The 15749-nt window shown below is 40.4% G+C and overlaps 1 protein-coding gene and 1 non-coding gene across 3 annotated transcripts; one reads left to right on the top strand and one right to left on the bottom strand.

The window, feature by feature from the left end:
- The first annotated feature begins 7147 nt into the window (after positions 1-7147).
- LOC133141853 (myosin light chain 5-like) lies at positions 7148-14411 on the top strand. Of its 2 annotated transcripts, XM_061262645.1 has the most exons (8): positions 7148-7218; positions 11924-12004; positions 12724-12831; positions 13244-13319; positions 13406-13510; positions 13822-13900; positions 14078-14126; positions 14212-14411. In XM_061262645.1, the coding sequence occupies exons 2-8, from the start codon at positions 12002-12004 to the stop codon at positions 14311-14313; spliced, it is 522 nt and encodes a 173-aa protein (XP_061118629.1). In that variant the 5' UTR covers positions 7148-7218; positions 11924-12001; the 3' UTR covers positions 14314-14411. The 2 variants fall into 2 exon arrangements, with proteins under 2 accessions (XP_061118629.1, XP_061118628.1); XM_061262644.1 differs by lacking the exon at positions 7148-7218 and having other exon boundaries at positions 11907-12004.
- Positions 7350-7456, bottom strand: LOC133106121 (U6 spliceosomal RNA). Its single transcript, XR_009704294.1, has one exon. It is a non-coding gene; the product is annotated as a U6 spliceosomal RNA (small nuclear RNA).
- Positions 14412-15749: the final 1338 nt, after the last annotated feature.

Raw genomic sequence — 15749 nt, 5'->3', positions numbered from 1 at the left:
AACATATTGGAACATTGGAACAGAGAAGAACGCCGACTGCAAGGATGACACGCAAATTCGTGAAGCGTTCCATATTTTTAACCTTACCTGCGCACCAGTTGATATTTTCATGCCTAACCTGAGCTCTGGGTAACATTTTTTGTGAAGCGGTGCATATTTTGTGCCTTGCCTGAGGTCCAGGTAACATTTTTTGGTGATTCTGTGCCTTACCTGAGCTCCAGGGCTTTGTGATTTTTGTAAAACAAAGTTCTATTTTAATTTATACAAGCTGCTGTCCGGGTGTACCTAATAAAGTGGTCACTGTCCACTAACTGCTCGAGGGCAGAGGCTATTGTGACATCACAGGCTATTGTGACGTCACAGGAAATGGGTGGGCTAAATATTCGCATTTACAGGTTGGTGTACAGGTGTACCTAATAAAGTGGTCACTGAGTGTGTATGAACCGCTAGAGGGCAACAGCTGTTGTGATATCACAGGCTATTGTGACGTCACGGCAAATTGGTGGTCTAAGTACAGTAAATCCTCAAATTGTGTCCGGGATTCTATTTGAAGCCGGGCCTCGGATAATAGCCGGGGGCGTGGCCGATTCGGACAAATAAAGGCCGGTCCCCAAATACAAGCCGGGGTAATATTGCCTACCAGTAGGGCTATCAGTCCATGGGCACTAGAAGACATTGTTTCGATTTAACTCAATGAAATAAAAGAGCTCTTCTTAATATTTAATATTGTTGGTTGGTTTAATACTGCTACCAATGAAAAGTCGTTGTCCTACACCATGGGTCTCCAACACGTTGCTCTCAAGCTACCAGTAGCTTGCCAAAGGCTGAAGCAGTATACATTTCAACACAATTGTTGCCACGAGGCATTCCAGCCTACGAATTTAATAAAAAGTAAATCAGGCAAAATTAAAAATTAACTCAATTTAGGCTACTTGGCTACGGAATAAGGTTTCCATGTACAGTGGTGTGAAAAAGTGTTTGCCCCCTTCCTGATTTCTTATTTTTTTGCATGTTTGTCACTTAAATGTTTCAGATCAAACAAATTTTAATATTAGTCAAAGACAACACAAGTAAACACAAAATGCAGTTTTTAAATGAAGGTTTTTATTATTAAGGGAGAAAAAATCCAAACCTACATGGCTCTGTGTGAAAAAGTGATTGCTCCCTAAACCTAATAACTGGTTGGGCCACCCTTAGCAGCAACAACTGCAATCAAGCGTTTGCGATAACTTGCAATGAGTCTCTTACAGCCCTGTGGAGGAATTTTGGCCCACTCATCTTTGCAGAATTGTTGTAATTCAGCCACATTGGAGGGTTTTCGAGCATGTACCGCCTTTTTAAGGTCATGCCACAGCATCTCGATAGGATTCAGGTCAGGACTTTGACTAGGCCACTCCAAAGTCTTCATTTTGTTTTTCTTCAGCCATTCAGAGGTGGACTTTCTGGTGTGTTTTGGATCATTGTCCTGCTGCAGAACCCAAGTTCGTTTCAGCTTGAGGTCACAAACAGATGGCCGGACATTCTCCTTCAGGATTTTTTGGTAGACAGCAGAATTCATGGTTCCATTTATCACAGCAAGTCTTCCAGGTCCTGAAGCAGCAAAACAGCCCCAGACCATCACACTACCACCACCATATTTTACTGTTGGTATGATGTTTCTGAAATGCGGTGTTACTTTTACGCCAGATGTAATGGGACACACACCTTCCAAAAAGTTCAACTTTTGTCTCGTCAGACCACAGAGTATTTTCCCAAAAGTCTTGGGGAACATCAAGATGTTTTCTGGCAAAATTGAGACGAGCTCAGCAGTGGTTTTCGTCTTGGAACTCTGCCATGCAGGCCATTTTTGCCCAGTCTCTTTCTTAAGGTGGAGTCATGAACACTGACCTTAACTGAGGCAAGTGAGGCCTGCAGTTCTTTGGATGTTGTTGTGGGGTCTTTTGTGACCTCTTGGATGAGTCCCAAAGCTTAGAAATGGCTTTATAACCTTTTCCAGACTGATAGATCTCAATTACTTTTTTTCATTTGTTCCTGAATTTCTTCAGATCTCGGAATGATGTCTAGATTTTGAGGATCATTTGGTCTACTTCACTTTGTCAGGCAGGTCCGGCATTTAAGTGATTTCTTGATTGAGAACAGGTGTGGCAGTAATCAGGCCTGGGTGTGGCTAGAGAAATTGGAACTCCGATTTGATAAACCACAGTTATGTTTTAACAGGGGGGGCAATCACTTTTTCACACAGGGCCATGTAGGTTTGGATTTTTTTTCTCCCTTAATAATAAAAACCTTCATTTAAAAACTGCATTTTGTGTTTACTTGTGTTGTCTTTGACTAATATTTAAATTTGTTTGATGATCTGAAACATTTAAGTGTGACAAACATGCAAAAAAATATGAAACCAGGAAGGGGGCAAACACTTTTTCACACCACTGTATTTACAGCACAGCGCACGTTCAATGAATGAATGAAAGCGGCTGCCTTGGCTCGCAATAAACAGACGGGTGGAAATCCCGACACTCTTTCAACTACATAAAACTTAACAGTGAACCATCAAATACCCCCCAGATTTCAGTGCCCATCAGTCCCAACATTTAGCAATAGAATCAAACAGTCCAAAAGTAAATTAAATCCCAAACCAAAGCGAAAATCTTTTGATAGCCTACCGGTATGCTGCTCCAAACGAAACGCATGTCTCACAATAAAAAATTGTGTTTGAGAATATTTGCAATAAACTAAATCTGTTAAGACTGACAATATGACTTGCCAAACAGTGTTTCCTGATTAGCCTACACTAATTGATTTCTGAACGGTTACAGGAAGTGTTGAACAGTGTTGGCCCACTTTAAGTGTAGCTTTTTACTTTATTTCTAAGAATAAAATTCTACAACAGAAGCCTAATAAGAAATAAAGTCCTGAATCGAATACAAGCATGCCCCAAATAAAGGCCTGTGCTTTGTGCAGCCTAAGTAAATAAAAGACCCCGGACACAATTTGAGGATTTACGGTATTTGTATTTACGAGTGTATAGATAAACCTAATAAAGTGAAACTCCGTCCTATTTTAAAATAAAATCTCCATCTCCGACCTTTTTTTTTTCAAATAAAATATCCATCTCGGTCCTATTTTAAAGAGTAGAACAGGTTCTCTCTATTGTTCCCATTTTAAGAAGTAGAACAGGCCACTGAGGTGACTCGTCTTTGAAAAAGGCTTCATACGCCAGCGGGCAAGTGCCTGGACATGGGTGGATGCTCTGCGTGAGGTGTGGTATGCTTCTGTGGCCCACTGGTGGGCCAGTAGCTGGCCATCTTCCCTCTGATCAAATAAACCCCAATTTCAAAGAGCAAGGGCTCATTTTTGGATGGTTATTTGGTTTAGACTTGCAACTAGGCACTTTTTTCCCCTCCGTTGATTGATGCAAATGCTTCTTTGTGCACTGCATACCACCTTGAGTGTATATTGTAAATAAAACTTTAAATGAGACTAATCGCTGTTGTCTGTTACTCTGACGACACTGAGGATCATGAGGGTATTTCCTAATATTCTGTGACTGTTCATATATCCAGGTCTAGCAAACTCGAATTCAGTTTTTGAGAATGTTTTGCTACTCATTGTCCAATTTCATTTCTTTTCCAGGCAGAAATTTTATTTGACAGTACAAAATGCAGAAAGGGAGCACCACTCTTGTTTTTTTGTTTTTTTTTGTGATTTTTAAAAATAATACTACTACTAATAATAATGATAATACAAATATGGCACAACTCGTTCACAGCAGAACATGGAGAAATGTCATGAGTACAACAGGTGGACGTAAATTGTTCGATAATAAACTGCCATCAAACAAAACAAGGACTGATTTGCACGTCCTCAAACTGGAGCTAGCTGACGCCTAGTGTTAAAGCTGAGCTATTCAATATGTATGAAAATAGATTTTTCACTGACTTCTAGAGTGATTGCTATCGCGGTCACATGAGAATTATCACTGGTCTGATATTTTAATCACATAAATAAGTAGAATAAATAGAGCATGCCCATGGGAGGCATGTGTCATGGTCCAAGCTGATGTCCTGCAGCGCCCGGCCCGTCTGCGACTGAGGTTCCCTGCAATGTGAGGCTGTGCACACAGGAAAAACATGCTTATCACAAGAGTTATGAACATGCTATGTGACACAGTATTTAAAAAAATAAAATAAAATAATAATAATAATAATAATAATAATAATAATAATAATAATAATTTAACTTCACAGGAGCTACCAAGATGTAGTAGTTGATAGACCTAACCACAGCTAGCTAGCTACACTATACCACTGAAATGACTCACTTTTTTAAACATTTCGACAGAAATTATTAAACTGGGGGAGTAATTAAGCTACATTATTCGTATTGTCACACACTGAATCGAGGTATGGAGGTAGGTAGGTAGATAGCCAAGCAGCTATCCGCCTTGAAAGCCAGAGAATATTACGTTTTATAATTAAAACGAAATGTGCGACATGCCAGCTTTGTCTTACGATATATTTCTAATGTAAAAATGCATACATGATGTGTTTATACACCTGGAAAGTTCATTCATTCATTCATTCTGTGTATTAACAGTAACGATAAACGTATTGAACAGCGCGAAAGCCAACTAGCTAGCCTGCTCTGACCATCGTTAACATGAAAATATAAATTATTCTTCTGATTTTAATATAAATTTCACTAGAAAACGCATTGAAAGCTTAATTTTACTGATCCAGGAGCAATGGCCGAGGCGCCGATTTGAGTCAAAGCGGAGGAAGACTGGAACACGTTTGGAACAAACACGTGTTTGCATTTGGAACAAGCCTGGTCGTCTAATTGGCTGAGCCACTTTGTAAAAGTTGGTAAAAGTTGGAATTTGGAACAAGGGGCGGCCTCTGATTGGCTCCAGTTTGGAACATATTGGAACATTGGAACAGAGAAGATCGTGCGAAAGCGTGAATTTGCCACTTTACCGATCTTCTCTGTTCCAATGTTCCAATATTGGAGCCAATCAGAGGCCGTGCCTTGTTCCAATTTACAACTTTCACCAACATTGACAAAGCGGCTCAGCCAATCACTTGGCCGGATTTGTTCCAAATTGAACACGTGTTTGTTCCAAATTCACAATTTCTCCGTTTTGACTCAAATCGGCGCGTCGGCCATTGCTCCCGCATCGGTGAAAGGTAAGCTTTCAATGCGTTTTCTAATGAAATTTATATTAAAATCAGAAGAATCATTTATATTTTCATGTTAACGATGGTCAGAGCAGGCTAGCTAGTTGGCTTTCGCGCTGTTCAATACGGTTATCGTTGCTGTTAATACACAGAATGAATGAATGAATGAACTTTCCAGGTGTATAAACACATCATGTATGTATTTTTACATTAGAAATATATCGTAAGACAAAGCTGGCATGTCGCACATTTCGTTTTAATTATAAAACGTAATATTCTCTGGCTTGCAAGGCGGATAGCTGCTTGGCTATCTACCTACCTACCTCCATACCTCGATTCAGTGTGTGACAATACGAATAATGTAGCTTAATTACTCCCCCAGTTTAATAATTTCTGTCGAAATGTTTAAAAAAGTGAGTCATTTCAGTGGTATAGTGTAGCTAGCTAGCTGTGGTTAGGTCTATCAACTACTACATCTTGGTAGCTCCTGTGAAGTTAAATTATTATTATTATTATTATTATTATTATTATTATTATTATTATTTTTTAATACTGTGTCACATAGCATGTTCATAACTCTTGTGATAAGCATGTTTTTCCTGTGTGCACAGCCTCACATTGCAGGGAACCTCAGTCGCAGACGGGCCGGGCGCTGCAGGACATCAGCTTGGACCAGGACACATGCCTCCCATGGGCATGCTCTATTTATTCTACTTATTTATGTGATTAAAATATCAGACCAGTGATCATTCTCATGTGACCGCGATAGCAGTCACTCTAGAAGCCAGTGAAAAATATATTTCCATACATATTGAATAGCAGAAAAACGCTCAGCTTTAACACTAGGCGTCAGCATAGCTCCAGTTTAAGTTTGAGGACGTGCAAATCAGTCCTTGTTTTGTTTGATGGCAGTTTATTATCTACTGTTGGAACAATTGCCGAATTTAGTTGCAGCAACAAGTAGGTCCCCATTCACGTCCATCTCTTGTACTCATGACATTTCTCCATGTTCTGCTGTGAACGAGTTGTGCCATATTTGTATTATCATTATTATTAATATAATCATTTTTAAAAATCACGACGGTGCTCCCTTTCTGTATTTTGTACTATCAAATACAATTTCTGCCTGGAAAAGAAATGAAATTGGACAATGAGTAGCAAAACATTCTCAAGAACTGAATTCGAGTTTGCTAGACCTGGATATATGAACAGTCACAAAATATTAGGAAATACCCTCGTGATACTCAGTGTCGTCAGAGTAACAGACAACAGCGATTCGTCTCATTTAAAGTTTTATTTACAATATACACTCAAGGTGGTGTGCAGTGCACAAAGAAGCATTTGCATCAATCAACGGAGGGGGGAAAAAGTGCCAAGTTGCAAGTCTAAAGCAAACAACCATCCAAAAATGAGCCCTTGCTCTTTGAAATTGGGGTTTATTTGATCAGAGGGAAGATGGCCAGCTACTGGCCCACCAGTGGGCCACAGAAGCATACCACACCTCACGCAGAGCATCCACCCATGTCCAGGCACTTGTCCGCTGGCGTATGAAGCCTTTTTCAAAGACGAGTCACCTCAGTGGCCTGTTCTACTCGTTGAAATGGGAACAATACAGAGAACCTGTTCTACTCTTTAAAATAGGACCGAGATGGATATTTTATTTCTAAAAAAAAAAAAAGGTCGACGGAGATGGAGATTCTATTTTTAAAATAGGACGGAGTTTCACTTTATTAGGTTTATCTCTACACTCGTAAATACAAATACTTAGACCACCAATTTGCCGTGACGTTACAGTAGCCTGTGATATCACAACAGCCGTTGCCCTCTAGCGGTTCAGTCAGTGACCACTTTATTAGGTACACCTGTACACCAGCCTGTAAATGCGAATATTTAGCCCACCCATTTCCTGTAACGTCACAATAGCCTCTGCCCTCGAGCAGTTAGTGGACAGTGACCACTTTATTAGGTACACCCGGACAGCAGCTTGTATAAATTAAAATAGAACTTTGTTTTACAAAAATCACAAAGCCCTGGAGCTCAGGTAAGGCACAGAATCACCAAAAAATGTTACCTGGACCTCAGGCAAGGCACAAAATATGCACCGCTTCACAAAAAATGTTACCCAGAGCTCAGGTTAGGCATGAAAATATCAACTGGTGCGCAGGTAAGGTTAAAAATATGGAACGCTTCACGAATTTGCGTGTCATCCTTGCGCAGGGGCCATGCTAATCTTCTCTGTATCGTTCCAATTTTAGTATATGTGCTGCCGGAGCGAGCACAAGAGACCTACCTGAGCCTGTGCTACTTAAGGGGCGGGTTCTGGCCATGGTTCGCAGTCATGGACTGAGTGCGAAAGCATGCATAGCAAGCATGTGTGCCTCGTAAGGACAGCCTAAACTGGCAGTACTTACAAACAAGACAAATCTGCATCAGGAGGTTTATCAAACACAACCTCTGATGTTGAGCTGAACGCATTTAGACATCAATGTCCCTCCGAGGCAGGCAAATGGAGTCCACGGATGTGCGCTGCCGAGTTATGCAGCCGACTGCCTCGATACTGCTATTGGCTGCACCCTCACAAAGAACTGCACTGTCACCACCTCCAGCCTGTCCGCTGCATGCTGTCCTCATCTCAGTCACCATCAGCTGAACATGCTTGAAAGATTCATCACACACTGAAAGACAGAAAAAACACAACAACAAAACAATAGTATTACTAGGTATAGGTAAGGTCAGGCCATCTGACAGCAAAAGGTAAAATCTGAAGAAAAGTAAACAAGGAGCCCGCCATCTTCAAATTCAAATACTTCCGGATTTCCCCGTACATTGCTAGTAATTGCCACCAGAGGTCAGTCGTCTCATTCCTTTCACAAGGGCTCTCCAGCTAGAAAAGGGAAAACCGTCAAAAAGACGGTGCATGCACGGAAGAGCCTTACTTTTATACAGTCTATGGGAAGAACATCATTTACATACAATTAATAGAGACACTTGAGAAAAAAACAAAAAAACACTGCATGGTTTTTAATACGATATACAGTACGCCCGAAAGGTACTTTACACTATAACAGAAACTTCAAGGCAATTCATCAAAAGTTAATTTAGAGTAAGCACTCGAAATTCACTAAAAAGGACGAAAACGCGGAGGAAACGAGTTCTTCGAAACACGAGTGTTTGCTCAAAACAAACGTGGAAAGCAGCATTCCCTCTTTGACCACTCAGCAGACTGCCGTGTGTGTATATCCAACCAAAGCAAGCTGAGTGGTTCTTCTGCGTTGTCGTTTTCGTTAGCTAATCACTATGGCACACAATTATTTACTTCTGTGGTGTAGGCTAACTCAACACTGCTACTTTTGGCGTCCGCTGGGCACGGGGCCTACGTGGGGGAAATACCACGTTTTCCAACAAGGCCTCTGAAAATGTTGTGACAATTGTCTTTACCTGTGCCACGTACGGTGCTTCTCATATACTTCCCCAATCTCTAAGCATGCAAAATGGCCAGACACATACAATAAGCGAGGCACCGGAGCACTAAATTACATCGCCTCGCCAAGGTAGCAAACGAGCTAGCTATAGCCGGCCTAGCACGTGGAAACAGTTTGCTCAGTAGCTGGATAATCCTCGCACAGCAGCCAAGCCTTCCAGAAAATGCAATAAATAGCCTACACGACTGTATTTACGACGTGTATCAGGAATAATCTTGTTAACAAGGGGGTTACTGTACGACGCGGAGGCGAAGGACTATGGCCACGAGTCGTTAGCTAGCAAGCGAACAAGTTGATGTTGATTCTACACCAAGTTAACGTGATATGCGGACGGCCTACAGCAGGCAACCTTACCCGAGAGACGTTCGGCCGCAGTAGCACTGTTTTATGTGAGCACGCGTCCATATTGCGCCGAACTGAAAAAAGTGAAACTATTTGGAAAAATACAATATTATCTCCCGTAGGCGACGAAGCCACCTGCCCGTGTAGGCCGAGTGCAAATACAGGCGTGGCTACGCAAAACTTTATTTGTGTACCACGTTACAGACAGAACTACAACAGGGTGTGTCTTACGACTTCTTTTTAAAATGTCTACGGATTTGGAGTCGCGAAGACCCATCGGCAGGCTATTCCAAAGGCTAGAGCAGTAATAACCAAAAGACGCTGCATCACCATATGCCTTTAGGTTCTAGCCTCCGGGACAAGACTGTGGGCTATTGTGAAGCCTTCAATCTAATTTCGTTTTAAATTTCGTAAGACATGCATTTTTAATGAGACATCTGGAATATACCCCATGTACAAAGTTCCTTTTTTGTTTTATTTTTTACTGTACTCGGAATTATATACCTGATCTTCATTCAGAACTATTTTAAGGGGAAAAAACGCGAATGGTTTTCAATGCTGCGAATGTTTCACCCAACCGAATTCACACAACATTGCGGTTTCCCGTTCTTTCTTTTTCACATTACATTACATTACATTACAGGCATTTAGTAGACGCTCTTATCCAGAGCGACGCACAATGAAGTGCAAATCGAACACAGGGACAAGTGCGACGAGGACCCTGGAGGACAGACATTCCCAACAAAATAACACGTGCCACTGTGTAGGCCATCCTGAAGATGACGCTTTTATCCAAAGCTACCGACAAGTCCTGATGTGTAAATAAAACCAGTCTACAACACAACTAATGTATTTTGATAAGTCGAGAAATATACCTTACAATCCCAACAAAATAACACCGTGCCACTGTGTAGGCCATCCTGAGAATGACGCTTTTATCCAAAGCTACCGACAAGTCCTGATGTGTGTTTCTATCGGGATGTGCCGTGTACCTACAGGTTCAAAGACAAAATAAAACCAGTCTACAATACAACTAATGTATTTTGATAACTCGAGAAATATACCTTACATTCCCAACAAAATAACACCGTGCCACTGTGTAGGCCATCCTGAGGATGTTAGGTTGAGTTGCCACAATGCTAGCTATAAATAAATAAATAATCATTTGTTATTTAGCAGACGCTTTTATCCAAAGAGACCTACATGTCCTGATGTGTGTTTCTATCGCGATGTGTGTTGTACCTACAGGTTCAAAGACAAAATGAAACCGGAAACCAGTCTACAATACAACTAATGTATTTTGATAACTCGAGAAATATACTTGCCTTATGAAACTCAAAGTTACAAAATTCACCCAACTTTGCTGTTTCACGTTTTTTCTTCTTCTTTCTTTTGGTTTATTTAACATTCCCAACAAAATGACGCCGTGCCACTGTGTAGGTCATTCTGAGGATGTTAGGTCTAGTTGCTACAATGCAAGCTATAAATAAATAATCATTTGTTATTTAGCAGACGCTTTTATCCAAAGCGACCGACAAGTCCTGATTAGACTAAGCAGGGAACAGCCCTGGAGCAATGGGGTGTTAAGGGCATCCCCCAAGGGCCCAACAGCTATGCGGATCTTATCGCAGCTACACCGGGGTTCGAACCGCCGACCTTGCCACTGCACTAGTGAAATGTGAAATGATTTAGAAACATAGAATATTATCTCCCTTAGGCGTACGCTTTGCGACGAAGCCACCTGCCCATGTAGGCCGAGTGAAAATACAGGCGTGGCTACGCAAAACTTTATTACTATCCAATACTTTTGAGGGGACTGTATACAGCACCATTTATTCAAACATATGTTACCAAGTAAATTTTATTATAATTAATTTGAGAACTGTTATCAGGGTTTTGAAAAGCACAAAAGTTCATTTGACCAACTGGTCTCTTCTATCTACCAATGAATGTTGATCATTAAAAAAAAGAACCTGAAATTTCATACAAATGCATCAAATTATTTATATTTAATTCAACAACTAGGGATATTGTTTCTTATTATTTCTGAAAATGGATCTCAGATTTATGCAATTATTGCAATGATGTATGGTACCGTAACTGTCCACCCCCATGTGCCTGTCCACCAGACACCTGGGAGGTCCGAGATGCCTTTTCGAGATGAAGTTTGAGTAACTCAACTGCCCGCTCTCTTGGGTTTGCTTCAGATTATGGGGGGTAATTTTAGCCTGCACTGGGACTTCATCCTCTCCCAATTCCAGTCTCTAGGCAGACAGAGGTGACTCAACTTTGGAGCCAAATGAAAATATCTGGGCCACGGGAGCCATTTTTATGCTGCTTTATGCGGTTCATACAGTTTAGTAACATGGCAGCTTTTTCCCATCAATGTGCAACAGCTTTGGTGAAACATGTATTTTCAAGTTTCCCTTTCTGAACATCTGCTCATTATGAATGCCGTGAATTAAATCACACAACTTTCATTCACACAATTCAGATTGTACTGACCATCACTGCAATATATTAGGTTATCCCCATATATTAATGTAATTAAAAATTTTAATTACACATTTTTGAAAGTCAGTTATCTTAGTGTATACCACACTTCACTTGTTAGTGGAGCAAATAAAGTCACAATAACCACCTCTTTTAACAGTTCTATTAAAGGAAAACACATTAAGTGAATGCAGTACAAAATCAGATCCTCCATTAAATTTAGCTTGTCTGTCTCCAGCCATGTGTGGCAATGTGCAAATCCTTTAAAAGGTTTTCAATATGAGCAGCAGTTGCCAGGCCTCTGGAGAGGCCTGGACCTCGCCTAATGACTTGCCCATGTATGGAGGGTTTTGCCTGGGCTGGGGGTCCCTGTCGGATCAGGGTGTCCCCCTTGGGATCTGCTTCACGCCAGCCGCGTTTCTGTTACAGACAGCTGTCGTATTTAAGCTGTCTTCCTCCAAGTTCTTCGGGCGCATTCTTGTGGAGGAGTATCAGCACCAGTGAAACATGGTGAGTATTACCAGCGTCTTTTTATGAGTTTGGCAGTTTGAGGATTGGTGTGTGGGTATATCAGTTAAAGAGGATAGAACCTGGAAATATTGGAAACCCAAATATTTACTCATATGTGTAACTTTTCCATCTTCTGAATGGGTACTATTCTTAATGTGCTAGTGCTGAGATAGATATTGAAAGAAAGCTTCTTGTTTTAACATGCCTCTGCATTTGGAGACATCCCAGCAAAATTACTTTCATTGTAAATAATTGCCATTGTAACTAGGGGAATTGGGGGACACTTCATTTCATTTTCATTTTCTCTCAGACATGGCTTCCTACAATTTGTGAACTTCTCACCATTTTGTACTCTACTTATGGCCATCTTGATCAGTCTTGGATTGAGTAACATACTTGGAAAATGTTCAGTACTCTTATCTGTATTTCCCTCAATCCTTCTGCTATGGAATTGTAGTATTTAAAACATGTTTTTGAAATTCGCATATATGTATTTTGCATGTCCTGTGTGGTTTATAGATGTGCCATATGCAAAGAACCCTACACCTCCACCGTTTCCATTCTAAGTTCATAGGTAGATTTATATAGCAGGCATTTTACAGAACACAGATAGGACCTTCTAATTCTCAGATAATGCTCTACGCACTTATGACTGAAATACTTACAAGAAATACTTATTTATTTACCGCAAACCTATTCTCAAACCAAATCCATTTCAGGCCAGCAGAAAGACCAAGAAGAAGGAAGGAGGAGCCAAGAGGGCACAGAGAGCCTCCTCCAATGTCTTCTCCATGTTTGAGCAAACGCAGATCCAGGAGTTCAAGGAGGTGAGCAGGGCCAGCAATGACAAAAAAAATCCTGGTTCGTGTTTGAGCAATTAACTTATCAGGGAAACACAGCTGTGCTACAGCAATGCGATCAGTAAGCAACTGGCACAGTTACACAGTTACAGCTAAAGTAAAATTGTGTAATACAATTTGTGGTTCATCAAAGGTTTGTCATAACTGCAGTAAGTATAGAGATGTAACGAAATAGGTTGTAAGATCTTTTAAGTTTTGCCCTATTTATTTATTTGAACTGAAGAGAATATGGATAGCTTAGAAATGCAACAAAAACAGAATGTGTTGGTGAAGTAATATAAACCCTATGGGGCTTATAAGGAGCCCTCACCATACAAAAGACTGACAACTAATACATTCTCTTGTTCTCTTTCTCCCCACCACTCTGTCTTATATTCAGGCTTTCACTCTCATTGATCAGAACAGGGATGGGTTCATCGATAAGGAAGACCTGAAGGACACATATGCCTCTCTGGGTGTGTATTTTACTGTGTGTGAGTGTGTGTCTCTGTTCAGATGAGTCTGCTGTTCCAACAGTGCTAACTGATATGCATTTGTTTAGGTAAACTGAATGTGAAAGAGAACGAGCTGGAGGAAATGCTAAAGGAAGCCACCGGCCCCATAAACTTCACTATGTTCCTTAATCTGTTTGGAGAAAAGCTACATGGTACTGCTCTTTTGCTTTAAATGCATTTTGGGTCGCAAACTGTTTGTAGATTAGCTGGGATGTTCCGTATTTCAACCAGAAATGGTGACTTATGTACAGGACACCCTTTGTTGCCCCGGGAACGCTTTTGCAAATCACCTACCCTGTTTAGTTTGCTATATGAATTTGATTTAGTTTGATAAATAACCAGAATTAAGTCATTGGTAGCTGTAAACAAGGTTTAGGTAGCACATGTGATTTAGTTTGTAAAGACCTTTAAACATCTGTTATGATTGTGGGTACTAAATACAAAATTGTTCATTTGTGTGTAGGCACGGACCCAGAGGAAACCATTTTAAATGCCTTTAAAATGTTTGATCCTGATGGCAAGGGGCATATTCACAAAGATGAGTAAGTTCATCTAATCGCACAATTAAACTTCAGAAAATCAAAACAAAAATGACACAATTATTGTTATCATACACACACACATATATTTTACCTCACATGACTTTCTTCACATAAAACTTCCATAAAGTGTACTACTGATCTTAAATTCCTGTCGAAAATGTGTTTTCCTTCTTGTAGATTACAACGTGTTCTGATGACACAGGCAGACAAGTTCACAGCAGAAGAGGTAGGCCCACAAGCTTGTATTCATTCCTTATGACTGTAATGAACTGTGATCCCACCCTTACCATTTTTTCTGTGGCTGACTGCAGGTAAAGCAGATGTTTCAGTCTTCCACCATTGACCAATCAGGGAACCTGGATTACAAGTCCCTTTGTTACATCATCACACATGGAGAGGAGCAGGAAGAGTAAGAGAGCCAATCAGGGCCCAGAGTCACTGCTGTTTGCTCAGTGCAGACTGTAATCCCTTGCAGGCATTCTCCTGAGCTCAAGGTCCAAAGCTCAATGCAAACACCATTATTTTCACATTGTTAAATACTTTGCTGAAGTAAAACCCTGTCACAAGTACTTGTCTTGTTATGTCCTGATTGTGTGGAATGAATCCAGCTGAATCTGATTGGTCGCTCATAAGTGGCTATTGGGCAGAATAACAGGTTTTTAAGGGGAATGGGGTCAGTAACTGAACTTTAGGATTTGAAGAACACCAAATAAAAGCATGCTCCTGAATGCAGGAAATTGTCTAATTGTGAAGGGTTTATGCACTAAAGTAATCCATATACTGTATGAGAAATGACATCATTATATTATTTAAACATGAATTTTGCCATAAAAAGAAAATCTTGAGACAGGCCTCTCCCAATTTAATTAAACATGATTCTACATATGGTTAGATTGTGTCTTAATTGAGACTCACAAAAATAACAAAAAAAAATTATTGACATCTTCAATTGTTTTCTTTATAAGTAGCCATTGTTTTAGCATTTCTGATCTTAGCTTGAAGGGACACACATTGGCTGAGATTCAGTCATTAACAAACATTCAGTTATTAGCAAACATTGTTTAGTGAATGAAGTCATTACAAAAATGAACACACCAAACTCAGTTAAGGACAAATGTTGATTAAATAGAGGCACCCAACCAACCCAGTGACATAGTAAATGCTACAAACCTGCACAATGCTACCTTCCGGGACTTCAAATTTCACAATTGAACTTGCCAACTATTTTTTATTGAGGTCTTCTAGTATATTAGCGATTAGCCGATGTACTGTTAAATACACTTGTGTCAATGACAGTCAACAATATATATTTAAAATATACACCACTTGCACACCAGCTTGTTAATGCAAACATCCAATCAGCCAATCATGTGGCAGCAACTCAATGCATAAAACCATGCAGACATAGTCAAGAGGTTCAGTTACAGAAGAAATGTGACTTTGACCATGGGATAATTGTTGGTGCCATATGTGGTGGTTACACATTAGATTACAGTCATTTGGCTGACACTCTTATCCAGAGTGACATACAATAAAGTGCAAATCATAACCAGGGATACGTATGCTGAAAACCCGAGTGCTAGAGTGATCACATCGACACAAACTTGAACCCTTGTAGAATAATCAGATAAACTGACCTAGGACCAATACCACAGTTATGGCAACTAGAACACTAAGAATAGTAAAAGAATTATACGCAAGTGCAATCATAACAGCATATAGCATAATTACAATGTGCAGCCTGAAAATGCGAGTGTTCCATCTGTGTTTGAAGTTGGTCAAAGTCATTCCAGCAACATGGGGCCAGAACAGACAGCAGAGTATCTCAGAATCTCAGAAACTGCCGATC

This window comes from Conger conger, chromosome 12 (genome assembly GCF_963514075.1).
Source record: "Conger conger chromosome 12, fConCon1.1, whole genome shotgun sequence".
NCBI classification, from domain to species: Eukaryota; Metazoa; Chordata; class Actinopteri; order Anguilliformes; family Congridae; genus Conger; species Conger conger.
Note: the sequence above shows the minus strand (reverse complement) of the source record. Positions and strands in the feature narration are given on the sequence as shown.